The following is a 21,855-nucleotide window of genomic DNA, read 5'->3' on the forward strand; positions in this document are numbered from 1 at the left end:
GCTACAATGCATAGCCCATGTGAAGGTAAACTTATGTCACCACCTTTACCATCTAAACACATATACCATGATGATGGAGTGAAGACTAATCGGATCTGATAAAAATATGACAAAATTGGGTAAACAAACGGGGGCCGTGGCTAAGCAGCCAATGCAGTAGGACACGCTACTGAGGAGCTCAGGTGCGATCCGGCAAAAATCCTGCAATTCTAGCATAATTTGGTTCCAGAGGAACAGCAAAGTTTATCTACAGACGTCGGAACACCTGCTGCCCACGTGGTGAGGCCCTGGAAAATAATCGGGCGGCGAATCGAGAGATAAACTGCTGGAGAGGAAGTCGCCCAGAAGAACAAAATGGCAGGCGCGAGAGCCGTGGGAGGACCCTTGCTGCGCAACGGAAAGTAAGCGCAGCCAGAGGAAGACGGACAGCGAGGCGAGGAAGAGCCCAGGACGCAGGCATGGACCGCAACAAGAGAATCCGGAGTGCCTGCACTAGCTCTGCCCAACAAGCCCAGCGTGGAGTCAGAGCGCACAGAGGGCCGTTCAGGGCGAGCCCCCCCTTTTCCCGGCGGGAGCGGCCATAGGCGCACCAGAGGTGAGGCCGGGCATGCCAGGGAAGGCAGAAGGCGCAGAGCGGACCCGTGCCGACTTTTAAACACTGAAGCCGGGCCCAGCGCAATACGCAGCCGGCAAGGAAAGGCTCTATTGGGAGACCAAGGTGCAACAAAAGGAAGGCGCCAGGGCCACAGTGCGCGCCAGAAAAAAGGAGAGGAAGAGAGGGGAGGAAAGAAAAATAAATAAGGGGCAGACCCCCACCGGCCTGAGGGGGACACGCAGAGGGGGCCAGGACAAATGTGTGAGTAAACCCACACTTATAAAGAAAAGAAGCAGCGGGGGAAGCCCTAGTAGAACGCAAGAACGTGGTGAAAGGGATACGCATGCCAGGACAAGAACCCCTTGGAAGCATTCAAGAAACAGCGGCACTAAAGACAGGAAGGTCCAGTGAAGGGGCACATTGCAGGAGCCTGAGTCCCTAGCAGAACTGCGTAGCACCCATACCACGAGGCGAGAGGTCACCAAAGGAGCACATATCCAAGAGACTTGCATACACGTGGGAAGAGAGAGAGCAACACGGAGGAGGAATCAGAAGCCACACCAAGTGGTACACAGCCAGGCTTGGCACCAGCAATTTACGCCTGGGACAGCACCTCCACACTGACCCAGACAACAGACCTACTGGAGAAGGGCTGGAAGAGGGAGACACCTTGGGCAGGCGTAAACACAATGCCAAACAAGAAAACGGAGGGGAAAACTAAGCAAGTTAGCGTGGATACCTTTACTAAGGCACCCGGGCATAAGCAGCCAACACCAACAGACACAGCAATACCTATGAATAACACTCCACATCAGGTGGAAAGCGCAAACTAAGACCCGATCTTGGAAGCAATTGCCTCCCTAAAAGCATCCATAGAAAACAAATTGGACACAGTCATGGTGGATGTGGGCCTCCTTCGCCAGGACGCAAGGAATCTGACAGAGAGAGAGTAACAGCGACAGAACAGCAGGTGAAACAAAACACGGCAGGGGTCGCCGTAACGCAGGCGCAGATGTCAGAAGTGCTACAGAGAGTCAAGGTTCTGGAACGAAGAGCGGAGGACGCGGAGGGAAGAGCGAGGAGGAACAACATCTGTATAATTGGACTTCCGGAGGACAAGGAAGGCAACGACCCCACGGAGTACGTCGAAAACATGTTGCTCCAAGAGATCGGAGTTGGTAGACTAACTCAAGGCTTTGTGGTGGAGAGGGCAACCAGAGCCCTGACTAGGAGACCCCAGCCGGGTGCCCCCCCGAGGGCGATGATCGGCAGGATCATGAACTTTAAGGACAGAGAAAAAATACTAACATTCTCAAGGGGGGGGGGGATGATCACTAGAAACCTCTCCAAGATCACCATGTACCCAGACTACACAGCCATGGTACAGAAGCAGAGAGCACAGTTCGGCCCAACAAAGGAAGTCTCAGGGTCGCAGGCGTGAGTTACATGCTCCTGTTCCCCGCCAAACATGCTTCTTTAACTCCACTGATGAGGCCCACAGGTGGATAGACTCACGGGGCATCCCCCAACTGAGGCAGAGAAACATCAACAATGATGGAAATAGACCCCGATGAGATGAAACAAGAGTGGTCAGGAACGACGACGTCAAGCATTCAATAAGTAACTAAGCTAGAAGAAAAGTACAGAGGAGCGATCAGCCCCACCTTTGCTGAGATGGCTGAGAGAGGTGGCGCCCCCGGAAAGGACAAACTACAAGTTCGGATGTCAGTTTTGAGACATCACACTGCAGCAAGTCTGCCCCATTCAAAGGAGCACAACGAGAGAAGAGGCGAAGCCCGAGCAGGGGAGGGTGGTTGGGCATTAGTTCTTCAGTTTTTGTTTGGGTTAAAGACGTTGAATGGTGTGAATGGGCAGTACATGGCACAGGCAGTGGAAGGAACACCACAAAAGATAATGGAGAAATGCAAGCACAAAGCGACCGGAGCAACATAAAGCAGAGACCCTGGGGTGACAATCGCAGTTGCACTGGAAAGAAAGGTCCCATGAGTAGCGCTCCAAGAGACACCAGCACGGGGAAAGCAGGGGGGCAGAGTGCAGGGACATGGCTGTGGGATAACGGAGCCAGGTCAAAAGAAGAGAGCATGGGGTTAGACGAACTAACAATAGCGACCTGAAATGTGAGAGGACTCAATGCATATGTTAAGAGACTCAGGGTCTACGCCTGGCTGAACCGGATGAAGGTTAAGATAGCGATGCTACAGGAGATGCACCTAACATCAGAAAGACATACCAAGGTGGACAAGAAATGAGGAGGACAGACATAAAGTGCCACGTACTCGAACTATGCACGAGGATTATTAATCTGGATCGCCCCAGGGGTCCCATTCCAGCTACTCCAACAGGAGACCGACCCAGAAGGGAGACTGGTACTAGTGCACGGCATGTTGGAAAACAGAGAAGTGTGCCTGGTCAACACCTACGCCCCAAATCAAGACGCAACAGATTTCTTTAAGAAGCTGGCATCTAAGCTAGCACAGTACAGAGAGGCAATGCTCATTTGGGCCGGCGACTTGAATTGCACCTTGAACCCGCTCCTCGATAGGTCGGATGATAAGCATAGGAAGCCAGCACCCCCGGCCAAGGAACTACATAGGACCCTTGAGCTGGTGGACATCTGGAGGCAGGTACATGGAAGGGGGAGAGGTTACACACACACACACTATAGTGCACCACATGGAACGTTCACACGTATAGATTATATATTCACGGGCAGGGAATCATTGCAAGACATCACAGGGATTACCATTAAAGCATGCACACTTTCTGATCACGCCCCAATATTGGCGACATGGGCACACACCCATTGGACAGCCCAATACCAACATGGCGACTCCGAGCAGAGGCCCTGCAAGAGGGTGAGTTTGAGGAACACCTCCAAGAGGTGATAGAAGACTATTTCTAACACAATGAAGGCAGTGTTGAAAGCAGTGCTACATTATGGGACACGTTTAAGGTGGTGATAAGAGGGGCGGCAATAGGCAAAACTGGAGGACTGACGGGAGCGGCCATGAAGGAGCTTAGTGAACTCGAGAGGGAGATAGAATTAAGGGAACAACGAGCAAAGATAGAGGGAGAGGAACCTGGAGAGCTGGTGGAGTTGAGAACAGAATGTATGGTACTCTTGGAAAAATTAGGGAGATTGAACTACGGGAGGAATTTGCAACGGCTAGATGTGGAAGGGGACAAACCCAGCCGGCTCCTGGTGTGGCGTACTGGGCAGGAAAGTAAAAAAGACCCTATAACAGTGCTAGAAGACCACACCGGGACGGAGATTAGGGACCAGGAACACATTAATAGCCTTTTTGCCCGCTTTTACAAGCAACTGTATGCCCCTAATCTGGAGATAGACCCAGAGGACATAGCGGACGCACTGGCAGACATAAGGTTACCAAGGCTAGCAGAAGAACAGGCTCAGTTACTGGACGCACCCCTTACGGTGGAAGAAATAGAGAGCGTGATCACAGAGCTTCCCACTGGCAAATCCCCGGGCCCTGATGGACTTCCGGGGGAGTTCTATAATACATAAAAGAGCACCCTTACCCTGAAATTACTTGAGACATACCAAAACGCATACAAGAGCACACAGCTGCCGACTAGTCTGTCAGAATCTATAATCGTTCCGATCCTTAAACCAGGGAAATCACCCAGGAGGTGCACCTCCTATAGGCCGATTTCCCTCATTAACCAGGACGCTAAAATACTAACGGCAGTCTTAGCCAACCGCTTAAAACAAGTGGTGCCCACGCTGATTCACCCGGACCAAGCGGGCTATGTCCCGGGATGGAACACGTCATGGAATCTCCGTAGATTACACCACGTGATAGACGAGACAAACTGAAGACAGGATAAGAGCGCAATAGTGTCCCCGGACGCTGTCAAAGCCTTCGACTGTGTGCTGGGAGTGGCTGGTGAGTGTACTCGCTCACTTCGGTATTGGGGAGGGGTTCCTCCGATGGATTAGACTGTTATATAAAGAACCCAGAACAAGGGTGAAAACAGGACGATTCATCTCAAAAGAGTGGAGAATACATAGGGGAACCAAGCATGGATGTCCACTGTCACCAATGTTGTATATCCTGGCTCTGGAGCCACCTGCGGTCCTTTTCAGAGCAGAATATGGAGACACCGGGATAGACATAGATGGGGTGCTCCACCAAAACTCGTTATACGCGGTGACATGTTGTTATTTGTAAAGAACCCGGCCACAAACCTACCCAGTCTCATAGAGGCGATCGGAGCATATACCAGACTTTCGGGCATAGCAATCAACAGGGAGAAGTCCCTAGTCTTCCCCCTAGCAGGCCTAAAACGGGTCCCCGCGGATAGCCTTCCAGATCTGGGTCTGACATGGGCACCACGCTCCTTGAGATACCTGGGTATAGATATACATCATGACACCGCCGATACCCATAAAACCAACAAACTGGCTGCCCTAGAAAAAACACAGCAGTCATTGGCCTTCTGGGGAACACTTCCATTGGGGATGATGGGGAGAGCAGCCCTCCTGAAATGGTGATACTGCCGCGCCTACTATCCCACTTCACGAACATCCCATACAGCATTTCCCAGGGCCTTTTTCATCAAACTAAACACGATTACACGTACCTTCTTATGGGGGGGGGGGGAGAAACAGGATCGCGATAAGGACCCTGCAAAAGGACTATGAAAAAGGGGGTATAAGACTACCGGACTTCGAAAAGTACTATCTAGCAGGGCAGCTGCAGTTTGCAGTCAAGTGGCTGGGAGAGGACGAATCAATAGACGCAATCATCTTTCAGCCAGCACTGAAGCAATATTATCTAAGAGAAATACCATGGCTTGACAGACCCCTGCTCAAGACCCTACCGAACATCCTCAACATCGCCGTAGGGCTATGGAATACGGCGTGGAAACTCCAAGGGACAAAAGATCCATGCTCGGCACAAATCCCCCTAGCGGGACTACTGGGCGGGGACACAAACACACTAGCAGCATACAGAGTGCACTGGGAAGCCAAAGGTGTAGCACAAATTGGGGACCTGAGGAGAGAGGAAAGGTGGGCGGATTTCCAAGAAATGGTGGATGAACATGAAATACATGAGGGCCAATTCATCCTATACAATGGTATGATAAGAAATATTAAGAAAAGATGGCCAGAATGGATAAGCCAGGAGGAGGAGACGACATTAGATTCATGGTATGACATAGCAGAGGGAACACACACAACCTCCAGGCTATATGAACAATTATTAAGAGCAGACAACCCGCAGGAGCAACACACAAGACAGCGCTGGGAGGAGGAACCTCGGAGGCCCCTCAGCGACCAAGAATGGACCAAGGCACTGCAATACCCCAAAAAAGTGTCTAGATACGCAAGGTTCAGACATGCACAGCTATATACAACGCATAAAGCATATCTTACACCCAAGAGGATGAATAAGATGCAGATGGGGAACCAGAATAGGTGCCCCCGCTGCTCAGCAGATGAAGCGGACATGGCACACATGTTTTGAACTTGCCCACAGATACAGGCCTTTTGGGATAAGATCAGAACCAAGATAGCACAAAGTGGACTCCAAAATCAGGCGGAGCATCCGGAGACGTACTTACTGGGCCTCTTTCCAAGAGGGAGCAAACAGGAGTCGCATCTAGCGAAAATGAAGGACCTAATATGTATACTGGCCAAAAGAAGAATAGCAATGACATGGAAGTCAAGGGAGGGTCTGAACATAGAATCATGGTGGTCAGACCTTCAGAAGTGGACGCTGGCAGAGATTGCGGTTTGGATAAGAGCAGTGAAAAGAGGAGAAGACGAAACAGCGCAAAAACGAACCGCATGGAACTCCCTAATGCAGGATTTGTTTGGCTGCGGAGTAGAGGGAGACAGCGAAGACCCTACGGAAACAGAGGACCAATAAGCAAAGCAGGAAGGCCGTGTACAAAGCCCCGAGATAAGACAATATACGGACTAGACTCAGTGGCCCTCATTACAAGTCAGGCGGTGGACCATGGTTCTATTAGCACCATGGTCCATGCCGGATTCCGCCATGGTGGATGGCGGAATTACCGCCCCATTCCAAGGTGAGTGGGGCAGTAATTCCCCATTCACCATTTGCCCTTCCCCATTCCCATTTTTGCCCCATAGGGCATAATGGGGATGGGGAAGGCGCTAATTACGGCACCGTAAATTACGGTGCCGTAATTAGCACCAAGGTCGCTTAGCGCCTTCGACTTTAACGCCTGCAAAAAGCAGGCGTTAAAGTGTGAATCAGGCGTTAAGGGTTAACAGCGCCGACGGCGCCGTTAAACCCTTAACGCCTGATTTGTAAAGAGGGCCAGTGACTGCCCCAACGAATGGGTCGGATCGAAACAATAAGGTCGCCGGAGAGAGTTCCGGGACAGTAGAAGCAGGACAAAATCCATGCAAGGTGCCAATATGCCAATTATGTTATCAGTGTTTGTATGTTATGTTTTTGTTGTAAAAACAATAAAGACATTTTTTAAAAAATTGAGTAAACAAACAATAGGGGTTAGTCGTAAGGGCTATCGTACACTTTGATGATGTTTTGCAAAAACAAGATCTTTATATAACCTCTCTTAAGAATATGTCCCATATGATTTTTCCCTTTTGCCTCTTGTCACTCACCATGAGCTGCTGAATCTAGCGATCGAGGGACCCAGACGTCTTTATGCCATCATCACATTCAACTATTACAAGCTATGCAATCCTTCAATCTTTAGTCACTCCTTTGCTTTCCTCTTATTAGCTCATTCTTTTTTTGACCCCTTTCAGTCCAGGTTTCTTCCTGGTCAGAGCACAGAGACAGCGATGGTCTCAGTCATTGATGATCTCACCATTCTTTCTGACCTAGGTGGTATCGGAGTGCTGATTTTACTTGATCTTTCAGCAGATTTTTTGATACCATTGAGTATACTATTATGCTCAAAAGACTGACTATGGCTGGCGTTTCTGGCACTGTGCTGACCTGGTTTCCTTCTTTTCTCACTAATCGTTCCTAGTCTTTGTCCTTACCTCCTTTCAGCTCTGCTTCGGTCCTTGTTTCCTGCGCGGCCCCCCAGGGTTTGGTTCTGTCGCCGATCCTTTTCAACATTTATGTGCAGCCATTGGCCAAACTCATCCAGTCATTTAGGCTCCATTGTTTAATCTATGCGGATGATAGCCAGATATTAGTGTCTATTGATCTGGCCTCTCCCGTGGCCTCTGCCAATCTTAGGAATTGTCTAACTGCTGTTGGTGACTGGATGAGTCTGAATGGGCTCAGACATAAAATAGCAACAAGACCGAGGTTGTCATTGTGGGTGTCGTCCCTTCAACCTTGGTCTGGACCCAGAGTATTGGCCCTGTTCTCTTGGCCTTTTCCCTAAACCTGCTGCTGTTGTAAGGACCTCTGCGTTATCATCTCAACCACCCTCTCTATGTGCGCGTAAGTCAGCTCTGTTTGCCAAGGGAGCCATTTCAAGCTTAAAATCTTATGGAAGATTCTTTCTTTCCTCCCCCGAAAAATGTGTGCCCCTGTGGTTGCTTACTCTGTCTTTGGAACCCTAGACTATTATAATGCTCTTTACCTGTCGCAGCCCCTATACTTACTCAACCGTCTTCAGATATTGCAAAACACTGCTGCCAAATTGGTTTCTGGTGTTTCTATCCAGGATCATATCTCCCCTACTCGGCAACACCTCCATTGGCTCCCTGTTAGTCGTCGTATCCAGTTCAAGTTCCTTTGTATTGTACACAAGGGTTTCTATGGCCTTGTGGCTAAGTTCTTGCAGAAGAAGTTATGTTACTATATTCTTAATAGAGCTCTTCGGTCCGCCTCTGATTACTTGATTCAGGTTCCTAGGTTTCACCGAGCTAGGATCGGTGGCCATGCTTTTTCAATGGCTGCCGTGATTTTATGGAGCAAGCTTCCATGCACTCCCTGTGCTACGGATAACACCATCTGGAAACCCTTTTGTTCTGAGTAGTTTCTGTCTGTCTTTCTGTCCTTCTGTCTTCTCCTCCTCTCTAGCGCCATGATGCCTTTTTTGTGACTGTGCGCTTTACAAATGGAGGTAACATAACTAATGGAGGTAACATCTCCAGAAGTAGCTACTGAATTCATATTCAGGGATCTAAAATATGACATATGACTATGTCATCATCAACTCACAATATATACATTGTATGGAAGACTGGATTGCATTATTAACAACTTTGCTGTTTTGAAGCACTGTCAATAACAGATGGTACTATTGATCAGTTTAACGGTACTCATTTTATTGGCTTCCACTGGAGTAAAGGCTGGGTTGATTCACTGATATTTAAACCTGTGAACTTCAGAATAAATAGAGCGCTCAGAAGAGGGTGCATTAACCCGGTGTGTTAACTGTTATTAATTCAAACCAAGGCCACTGTGGTGAACACATATTGGTCTGCCTGTGTATTTAAAAACATATATTGGAAAATGTGGGAAAGTTTTTTTTTTAACTTATTCGCTTAAAAGTATACGAGGGATTCCTACCCCAGTATTTTATATCTACATGCTGGGAAATGCTGAAGAAGGGTAGTTTCACTTGAGGACATCAGAAATAGGGATTGTATGTGAGCTCGTCTAGCGGGCATGGTCATGGCCAGAAGCAGCCATAAATACAAGAATACGCACGCTCTCTTTCCACCTACAAATTGTCTCATGCAGCATATCAATAACAATGTGGTGTAACAAAAAAAATGTCAACCAAGAAACAACTAACCTCTTCTCGTAGGACAGATAGACAGAATTCTCCTGATTGTATAGATCGATTTCCTTCTTCAGTTTGTTCATTTCTGTTGTAAGTTCACTCACTTTGCTTCTAGAGATTGACATATAAAACCCAAATCAATTAGATGGCCACAATTCAAGTAAAACGAATCCTACAAACCAACAGCATATAGAATATGAGACATCATTTGGGGTTGCTTCCAGATTCTTCTGAGCTTCAAAAGAGCCTGAATCACTGCTAAATCCTAGAAGAAATAAGCACTGCTTCTCCTTCGGCCTTAGAATGTACACAGATTGAATCAGTCAAACATGTTATATTTACTATTGAAAAATATCTATTTATAAAAGTGCGAATTTGTGGGTGGCTGGGTTTGTGGCAAAGTGTTGTTCCTTATACAATTCCACACTGTTTCACCAATCAGCACCAAATTTTGCAGAGTTACCTGTTAGGACCCTCCGGACAATACTGGCTATGTGACACCCCACTGCATTCCCCATATTTCAGCACAATTGTTTGTGGTTTTTTTGGCTTGGCAAAGCGTTGTTCCTTATACAATGTTAATATTAAAGGATATTTGTACTGCGCACTATCACCACAATTCCACACTGTTTCACCAATCTGTGCACATTTTGAATAGTTACCTGTTAGGAACCTCAGAACATTACTGGCTACATGACATGTGCCCCTGACCCCAGATTTCAGCACAAGTCAACATTTGATTGTGGGCTTGTGGCTTGGCAAAGCATTGTTCCTTATACAATTCCAGTTTCACCAGTCCGCACCGAATTGTGCATAGTTATCTCTTTGGACCCTCCAGAAATTACTGGCTACATGAAATTTGGACACCCCACCCCTTGACCCGGATTTCAGCACCTTCAAACATGGGGTGGTTGCCTGAAATCGGCGAAACATCAATGTGGTGGTAGAAGGATCGGTCTCGACACGAGGAACTAAATTTAGGAACCTCGAAAACCATGTTTCAAGGCCCTAGGTTGCAGTTTCCAAGATATTTGCTCCCACCAAACTGCACCACACCAGGGTGAGGTGACAGATGGGGAGAGAGCACAGAAGGTCCCACTATGCAGCTGCACACCAACTCTCGCCTTCCCCCAACATATGCTCCGGGGTAGGTCAGCCAGCCACAAGCGCCCATTCTCAGTGCAGTTTACTTCAGGGTGCAAAGCACATGAAGCGATAAGCAAAACGGAATAGCGACCTACAGTATCATTGATGTTCAACAATTGTTATCAAAGAGGATTATCATGACAGTGTACAGAACCCGTTCGGAGAACTGGTACTTTTTGATAGTACATTATAAAATTGCATGACAGCCTTTAACAGTGGATTGTTTAGAAAAAGGTGCATTATAGAATAACATCAATTTTAATGATTTTTGGCAATCTAGATTTGGCACACAAAACTGTATGGAAAACATGAGACAGCAAGAAACTTCCTTCAGCAAATAGAACAGAATAGGGACAAAAGCATAGGGATTAAGCATGTCCTTTGCAGCCTCTGATATTGCCCTTGCTTTCTGACTATCAAGTATCTCCAAACCTCCATATACGTGTTTTATATCTTGGATAAATCTAGTTGATCAAGGACATAAATGATGTTTGACAAATATTTACCTTCTAAATCAATAAAGATTTGAAAAACATTACATCTAAGTTTTCAATAAAAATGTAGGTTTACCACATGTATTTAAATGTCTTTAAAGCACTGAAAAAGACGTCAGGCTGGGTGAGTAGCACTCTTCATAGTTTCGAAATAAACAATGTCCGGACATCCAAGTTGAGAAAAAAAGATATGTTCTTTATTAGTGCCTTGCAAAGTGGCAAAATATAATAAAAAAGCCATAGAAATAAGGCTCTCCCAAAGTGCAAAAATGTGCGCGTTTAGGAACGTTAACGCGTTTCGCGGCTTTCCTCGCCGCTTGATCACAACAATTCGTTCCTGTTAAACCATAGAGTTTTAAACCCTTAGGCAGAGCGTGCGGCAATCTTTTGTGCCGACATAGAAACGGGACTCCATTTCAAAACTCAGCCCATTCGAGGTCGGCTCATGGCGGCCATCTTAGTGTTATTGATCCTATGCTGGTTGCATAGTTATCAATGCCACATCCACCTAATTGGAGTGGTTCTCTCCTTAAGAGTGTGCAATCTGAGTTTGAAACTGAGTGTAATTCAAACTCATTAATGGTCCGCCATGGTCTGCCTCGAAAGGTAAGAGCTTCCCCTTGGGGCCCCGTTGTGTGCCAAATGCCTGTTGATGATCCAGTACGTGTATTGGCTGCCCTCAGTTCTAAAAAGAGTCTTGTTGCTGTAGTACCTCTATAAAATACACAGTCACTCTAAAGTGCTTAGTGCAAACAACAAAGTAGTAAAGTGCATCGATCTTTGAATGTGCAAAAGTCACTATAAGGTGCAAAGTGCAAATATGTTTGGTAATATAACGACTACTGTTGACAATCTAATTATTCTTGCTCCAGATAATCGTATATTGGATCTCATCATTGAGATATCTCGGTGAAATGCCGGGATCATTATAAAGTGCATAGTGCCCGCAACATGTAAAAATACAATACAACCAACTCTTTGAGGTACAGTAATCGCTAAACATTGCACCGATCTCTTTAGAGTGCAACAGTCAATAAAAAATATATACATTATGTGAATATACTTGCTAATGCAAAATGCCAGACTAGGACTCATCCGATTTATCTAAAGTACTACCGTGTTGTCTATTGCAGCATATTATCTTGACAATTATTAGTTCAGGCTCTGCTATAACGGTTATATGTCAAACTCTGGTTTGTAAAAACAAGGGGGAGGGCGCAACTGCATCCCACACAAGTGTAAACCAAATAAACAGTAAAGAAAGCAACCACCAAAAGGTTAAAATCGTATCCTGTACGAATTAAAACAATGTGGAATTCCAATTATTTAAGATGTTTTGATAATGATCACGGGGCAAGTGTTGATGACCAGCATTCTTATCCTTTCCTTTTCTTTACCCCTGATTCCACAAAGAGAATTTGAGAATCCTACATTTTTTCTTTTCATTACACCATAGTAAAAAAACTAGAAAAAATATAAATGAAAAATATAAATAGAAAATAAGATATAAGAATATAGGAATATAAGAATATGAGAATTAGAATTTAAAATTTGAAATGATAAAGGACAGACACCCACATTCCAAAAAAAGGGGTTAGATTTGAATACATCTTTTCTGGCAATTTGTCACTGGCCTAAAAAGGTATACAGTTCCTCATCTATGTTGTGTCCATTTGGGGTTTTACTGTCGAAATCCAATATGTAGCAAGTCTCTTTCTGTCTCAGGAGTTTCTCTTTATCACCTCCTCTGGGTCCTGTCTCTGTTCTGTGCACCCCAAAAAACCCAAAGCTGTCCATCTTTTTGTCATGGAATTCTGCGAAATGTTTGGCCATTGGGTAGTTTACATCGTTATTGATGATGGCCCGTACATGCTGTTGTATCCGTGTCTTTAATTTACATTTGGTGCTTCCTATGTACCACTTGTTAAACGCACAGGTCAGCACATAGACAACGTATTCCGTTTCGCAGGTAATTTTCCCCTGTATGTTGACAGTTTGATCAGTGATGGGATGTTTAAAAAAACTCCTGGGTTTGGCATATTTGCAAATGTTGCAGTGGGTGCATTTGAAAAAACCCTCTTTTTTGTTGCTTGATAACCAATTTATGTCATTAGTCTCATTTTCCTGGGTCATGTAACTTTTCACCAAGGTATCTCTTATTGATCGGTTTTTTCTGAAGGTTATCTGTGGCCGATTTCGGAGGTTTCTGTTGAGATCTTGATCTGCCATAAGAATTCTCCAGTGATTGGTTAAAATACGCCTAATTTCTGGTGCTCGAGTGTCAAATGTTAGAATTAATCGAGTATTGTCCTTCTCCATATTCCTTCTCTCATTGTCTCCTGTTCCTGCTAGGAGAGTAGAACGTTCCTTTGCTCTTGCTTTGAGGTATGCCCTTTCAACCACTCTTTTAGGGTACCTTTGTCTGGCGAAGGCTTGGGCAGTTATTCTGCTCTCTGTATCATAGGATTCCAAACTGCTGTTGTTTCTTCGTAACCGTATAAACTCTCCGTAAGGGACGCTCCATATCAAATTTTTTGGATGTCCACTGTATGCGTGGAGAGGGGCATTGGTCCCTGTGATTTTTCTGTATAGTTCGCTGGTTATTTTATTGTTTACTATCCTTACGTTGACATCCAGGAAAGTGATCAAAGTGCGACTATGTGTTTCTGTAAATCGGAGATTGTTATTATTAGAATTGAGTCGGTTAACGAAGTCTGTCCATCCTTGCTCGGTTCCTTTCCATATGATGAAGAGGTCATCGATATATCTCAACCAGAGAATGATATTGTTGGTATACTCGAGGTTTACTTCTGTCCAGACATCTCGTTCTTCCCATGCACCCATGGTTAAATTAGAATAGGACGGCGCAAATGTGGTGCCCATGGCAGTTCCTTGCAGTTGTTTAAAATATTCATTATTGAAGAGAAAAATGTTGTTCGTCAGACATAAGTCTATCATTGAGAGTACCATTTGTGAATGTTCCAGATAATTAAGGGATCGGGTCTGTAGAAAGTGTTGACATGCCTGTTTCCCATATTCATGGTCGATCGATGTATATAGTGAAACCACATCCATACTGGCAAGTAGGTATTCTTTCTCCCAGGGAATGTCTTCTATTTTTGATAGGAAATCTGTCGTATCTCTTAGGTAAGATGGTAGTGTTAACACAAATGGAAAGAGAACTTCATCTATGTATTTCGACATATTTTCCAATGCAGAGCCTATCAAACAGACAATGGGTCTTCCTGGGGGTTTCTTCATGTTTTTATGTACTTTGGGAAGGAAGTATATAGTGGGTGTAATTGAATTGGTGACAGTTAGAAATTTTCGGCTTTCTTCTGACAGTAGGCCCTTAGCTTCCCATTCTGCAAGTAGCATATTGATTTTGCTTTCAAGTTCTTTAATGGGATTCTGATCGATTTTCTTGTAGCATTTGCTGTCCTTCAATTGCTTATAAGCTTCTTTGATATAGTCATTCCTGTTTTGTAAGACTATATTGCGCCCCTTGTCCGAAGGCTTAATGATGCAGTTTTTCAGTTCGTGCAACTCTTGTAATGCCTGTCTGTCACCGAATGATAGATTGTCATTCCATATCCTTTTCTGTCCCTTTCTTCTGAGTTTTTTTAGATCTTCAATTACTAAGCACTGAAATGCCTCTATGTTGTTTCCTAGGTTTGCCACTGGATTAAATTTAGACTTGGATTTTAATTGACTTTTAGTAGTCCAGTCTGTTCTAATGTTCAATTCTTCCAAATCTAGGGGTTCACATTCTACCCCTACTGCTATCCCCTTCTCCAGATTAACCAGATCTGTTAAGATGTTTAACTCCTTGATTTGAACCTCTGTTTTACCCATCTCCTTCTCTTTAGGGCGTCTTTTGTACTCGTTCATTGCGAAGAATTTTTTAAGACGTATTTTGCGTATATACTGATCAAAGTCAATTCGTGTTTGCACGTAGTCATTTTTTGCTTTCGGGCAGAAGTTTAAGCCCAGATTTAGTACTTTTATCTGGTTGTTGGTGAGGACATGATCAGATAAATTAATTATTCTTAGATTTGTCTCATCCTCTACATTCTTCTCTGTTATTTTCCAGAGCGCAGCTGTCTGGCCGGGGTATTGCTCATTGCATTGCCTGCTCCTCTTCCCCCTCCTCGTGGTTTTCGGCCGCCTCTGCATGTATTTAAATGTATTTATTGATTTTCAAATCAACAATAACAAGTAACTAATAATATATTCTGCAACTCATTGCATGTAATTAACAACAGCACAGAATTTGATCATGCTACATTTCATTATTTGGCAGCAACTTCATTAGATTGCCCTGCTATTCATAAGGTTACAGGTAATTTAATGTGTTACAGTTTACAAGTAAACTTTTCACATTACATAAATATAAATAAACTCAATCTTAAATTTCATCCAAAGTAATATCCTAAATACAAACTTAAATGCAAAAATGTAAAATATCCTAAAAACATAAATTTACAATGTTTAAACAATTATCCAATTGACCAATCACAAGCAATCAATAGCAATACTGCATCTACATAACATTCTAATCTTAATCACTCTACGATGTATTTATACCCAATTTGAATTTACTCATCATTGCCTGAGTACATTTATTCACAATTCTTCATATTTCCAGCTAGCCTCATAGTCTCCATATATGTATTTAATTTTGGAAACAATCGGCATACAGTTCAGATTCTAAATAGTTATTCCCAGAATCCTTTCTACCTTTTGCCAGACATAATACATTGAGATGTATACTTTCATATTCCTTGTGTTGATACACTGTAACCAAAACGCCATACCATCTATTTAGTCTGGATTATGCACATATCTACCATATGAGCTAAAGTATAGCTCGATTAAATTAGGACATTCTGATAACAAGTGCTTGGCAGTTTCAATAATATCCCTGTTCTTACATATCCGACACCATCGGTATGCCCATATTATATGGCTAATGGTCCCAGTAACTGACAATACAGGCAGATGGTCCAATCTCAAAAGCAGAATGAAACGTCTGAGTCTTGGAGAAGGGGAGAGATTAAAATACTTCTGTGGCTTCTTAAATGCATAAAGTACGTCTAACCAGTGCACGTTTCATTTTAATGATATCATTCCCCTTTCTCTGTATCCAACATATCTCCTCAAAGAATGTTTCTATGTTTTTTTTAATTGACAAGACGTGGACTCCTTAAGTGTTTCCTGATACATGGCCATTAACAGGCTGTTGGTAGGGTTATTACTCATTGTGATGTACATTTCTGCCCGTTTTTTTAACACAATCGATTTAAATGACATTAGACCTAATTCCAGCCTGATTATCGCCATTGGGATACAATCCGGGAGACCTAAAATTTTCCTCTAGTATTTGCTCTCTATGGTCTGGAGCCACCTTAAATCCATAGATAAGTGATTCCAGTCCATATGTTATCACCAGGGCCAATACCTGGGTGTATAACTGACGGGCTGTGTATCCCTCATAATCGATGGTAAAACGTTACACCATAGCTGTAATCTGTGCAGCTCCAGTGATTCGTGCTTGTTTACATGAGGGATAGTCTCCCTTGTCATCAATTTCAATTCCCAGGTATTTGTACTGAGGCGTATAAGAGATCTCTAGTTCTTGTATCGTCAGCCTAGGGCGAGTAATCTTCCTGTTGGTGTAGACCATCAATTGTGTTTTATCACGGTTGATAATTAAGCCATTACAGTCTGCGAATGCCCAGAGCGCTTCCATGGATCTCCATAGGCCACTAAATGTATGATCCAAGATCACCAAATCGTCTGCATAGGCCAAAACTGGACAATGGGCAGAACCTATCATTGGCGGGCAGTTATAAACGGACCTTACAGCAATCGGTAAATCATAAAGAAACAAGTTGTATACTAAAGGGGCTCTAACACACCCCTGCTTAACCCCTCTATTTTGAATTATTGACCTAGTCATATTCCCTTGCGAGTCTAATTTCAGGGAAGCACTGGTGTTAAAGTGCAATAATCTAAGGTAATATAACATACCCTCAGGACAACCCATTAGCTTGAGTTTTGCCCACATCTTTTCTCTAGGTATTAGGTTCGAAAGCTGCTTTGAAGCCCACAAATAGAGTGTATAGGGGTGTGTTACCCTTTGATCTAGCTCTTGTACGCAATGTATCCATTATGACCAGATTATGCACAGTCGAATACCCGCGTCTAAATCCCAATTGAAATTGACAAAGAAGACCCGACTTGTCCACCCATGCCTGAAGCTTGTCGAGAAATATTGATGCAAATAACTTGCCTGTAACAGTCAAGCATGGACAGCACTATAACTGCTAGGGTCCATTTTATCGCCTTTTTAAAAATAGGTATTAAGAAGGCAGTCTGCCATGATGGTGTTATCATACCTTCAGTTAGAACCTTATCAAAAAGGATTTTTAACAGTCCAGTCCAAAATTCCGGTTGACTCTTGCGTGTTATGTTTGCCAGGCCTGAGGATTTAAGTCTCTGGATCTTGGTTAGCAATATATCATGGGCCCCACTAAATGGGGAACTAGTTGGTGCCGTAAGTGTTTCCACTTGATTATCTTTACTAGCTCAGCAGTTTCGATTACCCAAGAAATGCTCCCAGTGTTGTGCTCCTATGGGATTAATCAATTGCATTTTACCTCTTCTCCTTGCCTCGCCCAAAAGGACCCAGATATTTCTGGTATTTTTGGTACAAAATATGTGTACCGTTTTCTGCCAGTGACTGATCGTATCAAAATATCTCTTCCCTGTAATTCGGGATCTACGTTTCTTTTTAATAGCTTGACAGGCAGCATGAAAGTCCTTTACTGTGAGACAAGATTTCTTTGCCATACAAATTTCTAATCTTCGCTCTCTCTTGGCATCTCTAATATACCGGTCATACGGTTTCTCTTTTCAGTGGTCATTACCTATTTTCCTTGCAACTACGGTGGCATGTGTATACGTAAATAGCGAAATCCAATGTTCAATCTCAACCACCGTCAAAGTTCCAAATACATCATAATTAGGAAAATTCTCAGGTGACACTGCCATTGCTGTCTTATTAATATTTGCTTCAGACCATCGTATACAGGATGCAGCATGATTTAGTATAATATCCCCCATAGGTTTGGGGTCGTTGGCAATATCATCCACTTCAATTGTAAGGGTTAAAGTACCATGATCACTCCATACATTTATATTGATTTTCATATTTTTTTTACAAAAGAAGCAACAATTGGACTTATAACAAAATAATCCAAAGTACTCTGGGAATTAACATTTCTCAATGTATGGTTCCCTGGGTAGTGACTCATTGTTCTCCCATTGACCACTTCCAGCCCCCATATTCGGAAAAAATTCAACCAACACTGTCCCTCTGGATCAATTATGGAGTGAGTCATTAAGCTGCCATTCAAAGTTAGTTAAATACTACCAACTCCGACCGAGGCTTTACCTTACTGTTTGAATACGCCTCCAAGTGTTCTTGTTTCATTTGTTGGCGTGCTTTCAGTCTTATTTGCGTGCTTCTTTCAGTGTTGCAGTCTGCACAGACTGCAATGACTGCCAGACTCTACTGCCGGACTCCGTGCTGTAATGCTGTAGTTATAGCTTGAGGCACACCAGGTCAGCAGGACATACCTCCAACACAGGTAATGGGCAGCAAATGCAGACTTCAGCAATGACTGCCAAACTCTGCTTGCCGCGCTCTGCGCTGTAATGCTGTAGTTATAGCTTAAGGCACACCAGGTCAGCATGACACACCTCCAACACAGGTAATGGGCAGCAAAGGCAGACTTCTGCAATGACTGCCAGACTCTACTGCGGGACTCCGCTTGCCGCGCTGTAATGCCGTTGTTATAGCTTGAGGCACACCAGGTCAGCAGGACACACCTCCAACACAGGTTATGGGCAGCAGAGGCAGACTTCTGCAATGACTGCCAGGCTCTACTGCCGGACTCCGCTTGCCGGCATTACATTTCCCATTTACATTCTTTAGGCAATCAATGAAACAACTGCATTTTTCTTCCACACTCCTATTAAGAAGAGGGGTAAGCTCACAACAATGTTTGTGATGCTGATACTGGTTCTTGTGGAACACCAAATAGCGCACAAAAGAAGCACTCCACCCCTTTCTCAGTTGACACTTGCATTAACAGCATACCTCAATGGGTTACAGATGAAAAGGGCATTAGGATCAGAAAGGGAGTTGTTATGGTCACACTGCTGGGGTTCCTTTTTACTGAATAGATAGGGTTTGCAAGAGAATTTAAATGAAAAAACAGAAACGCAGACTAATGTGAGAAAGCCAGGCCTTTATATTCAGAACCAGTCCTAGAGTATTTTACAGAAACTCAATTTTGAATTATATGCTTGCAGTGAGGATGGATAAAAGAAAGTTGGCACAGTGAAGCATTCTTTATTCACAAGCTATCTTTCTGCTGTCTTGGCAATGTTAGCGAGGTTAGGAAACAACATGCTAAAAGTATATTCCTATATTACCAACCAAAGTAGCGTCAAACAAATAAGAAAGCCGGAGTCTTAATTGTATTATGAATACACATCTGTGTTGCTATCGCTTGAAGATGGTAGTATTGACCTTGGGAGACCAGGCAGTTCCTTCTTCTCATAGAAAACCTTTAAGCTAATTGAAATGTGTGAAATCCTCCCCAGTGAAGTCATAGAAATTTCCATTCATTGCATTGGAGTTAATGTGTCAAAAACAGAGATTGCGCGTTGTCTGTACTTGTGTTCAGCCTGCAGTGCTGCTATTAAAGATTTACTTAACTATACTCCCCCCTAGATTCAAGTCCAGAGTTTCATTTCTACTACAGTTAGTGGAGCATTTAGTCTCAGATTCAATGGCTGAGAAGGTTTCCAGAGGAGTCATGGCTGAGCCTGTCATAAATGCCCTGGTCCAGTGAAGAAGGTAAGAAGATTTGTCTTAAATGAGATCTCGCTGAGGGGAGTGGCAATGAGTCGCAGAGGCTTTTAGTTAATGGAAGAGATGGTTTTATTCAGAGGATGGTTTGGTAAATATCTAAGATTATATAACCTGTCGAAAGAGCATTAAACAAAAGTCATGAGGGGCAGGAGGCTGACAGTAGTAGAAGCACTTGCAGCCATACACTACACTTAATAAGGAGTTAACGAAGTTTAGGAGTCAGTACTCTTTTATGAATGGTTGCTTAATGGATGTAAAAAAATGTGTGCCCAATTCAAAACCATCGGACAGCCTCAAAACTATCCTTCAAGTCCTACCAGCCGTCAAAACCGTAAGTAGGTTGTCGTATAGGGCCGGCAGTAGAGAATAATGTACAATGCCAAAAAGTGACTGCACGAAAGAGTCTGGTGTCTGTCCTTCCACCCATTCCAGAGCAGTTTCCTCTATGCAGCCTCTCCTCGGCAAGTGTGGCTTTGGTGAATATTTTCATTTTTGTTCTTTTTACTTTAGCAACAAAATCTGATTAGGCATATATTTCCGCTCTTATGTATTGTCATGAATGGCCGGGTTCGACCCTTCTGGACTTCATGGTCCTTGATGCACCGTGGCATTAACTCTGCAACCCATCCAAAATGGCCGCCGACACAGAGCTGCGGCGGTCTAGCCTTTGCGTGCACTCGCCAGCTTCCTATAAAACCGGCACTCCCCGCGGCTCTGCGCGTCTCAACTCTACCCCTACGAGTTACTAGACGTGTTCGAGTTCGCTCTCTGTTTATCATGCATTCTACCTTCCTTCTCTCCTGGAACCCCCCCTTCTATTCCTTACCTTTTCGTTATCTTCCTTCCTGGATTAATTGACATTGTTCCTGGATATTCGAACGCTACCGGCTTGTCAGCCGGCTTCCACGCTGGAACCCGAGGACTCGCGTTCCAGCTTATACAAGTCACGGTCGGTGAAAAAGAAAGAAGCCACATCCCGGAAGAACGCCAACAAGCATAAAAAGGTGAGAAAGAAGGGAGCTTCTGACATGTGTGCTCAACTGTCGTCTACTTTCACAACCTTGTTTTTGGACTGCTAATTGTGTTAATGGTGGGCATAGACTGTGTCTCAACCTTGCTCCATGGGGCTTGGTTACTGAAGAAATGGTATTAATGGTGGGCACAAACTATCATGACACTGCTATGTGGGGCATGGTTACAGAGTGGTTGGTCATGAGCCATGTTGTGTCTAGAGGCATCTCAGCACAATTGTATTGGGCACTGCGAAGAGTAGCACAGACTTGCTTTAAACTGTTGCAGATGGGCGCACTAATACACCAAATCCCAAAGGCGGTTCAAGCATATTCAGTAATGGCATAAAGGGGTCTTTTGTGTGGATCCTAGCCTGATCTTCTCATGAACTATTATTTCTACAAAACAAGAATGTGGTGCCTTCCAACAGCCCAGTGCTCACTTGTTCTTCTCACTCTCATGCTCTCGTATTCCTTATCCTGTTATTCACTCATTTCCTCTCCCTCCCTAGTCTGTCACTCTGATATTATTCTGTCTCGCATCTACTCCTTTCTCTTACCCTCCACTACCACCCCTCCCATTACCCTCTAGCACTCTCCCCTCCCACTACCCTCCACTATACTAAGCTCAACCCCTGCTTCTCTCACACTACCCTCCTTTAACTCTCCCGTCACCTTTCTCAATTCTTCTCAATTAATCCCCTACTCTCCCACTTAGTCTCACTCATATTACTCCCCATAACGCACACTCACACCCAAGTAACACTTTCTCTCACCAATCAATACCTCAACTTAAACACTTACTGTGCTAGTCTGCTCCATGCTCCGTTCCACCGTCCTTTCACCGCCTGGTCTCTTGGTCCTCCTCCTTGCCCCATAACCTCACCTACACATCCCGCAGTCGCCCATCCTGCTCGTCCCTTT

The 21,855-nt window shown here is 44.2% G+C and overlaps 1 protein-coding gene across 1 annotated transcript in view; it reads right to left on the reverse strand.

Annotated features, from left to right (window-relative positions):
* IFT74 (intraflagellar transport 74) overlaps positions 1 to 21,855 on the reverse strand; it is a 1,698,810-nt gene that overhangs the window by 1,416,181 nt on the left and 260,774 nt on the right. Inside the window, exon 5 of the mRNA XM_069630923.1 lies at positions 9,347 to 9,445. Within this exon, the coding sequence (XP_069487024.1) occupies positions 9,347 to 9,445 (99 nt within the window). The remainder of the gene's footprint in view (positions 1 to 9,346; positions 9,446 to 21,855) is intronic.

The sequence above is a fragment of the Ambystoma mexicanum genome, chromosome 6q, assembly GCF_040938575.1.
Source record: "Ambystoma mexicanum isolate Mex_15411 chromosome 6q, UKY_AmexF1_1, whole genome shotgun sequence".
In the NCBI taxonomy this organism is placed as follows: domain Eukaryota; kingdom Metazoa; phylum Chordata; class Amphibia; order Caudata; family Ambystomatidae; genus Ambystoma; species Ambystoma mexicanum.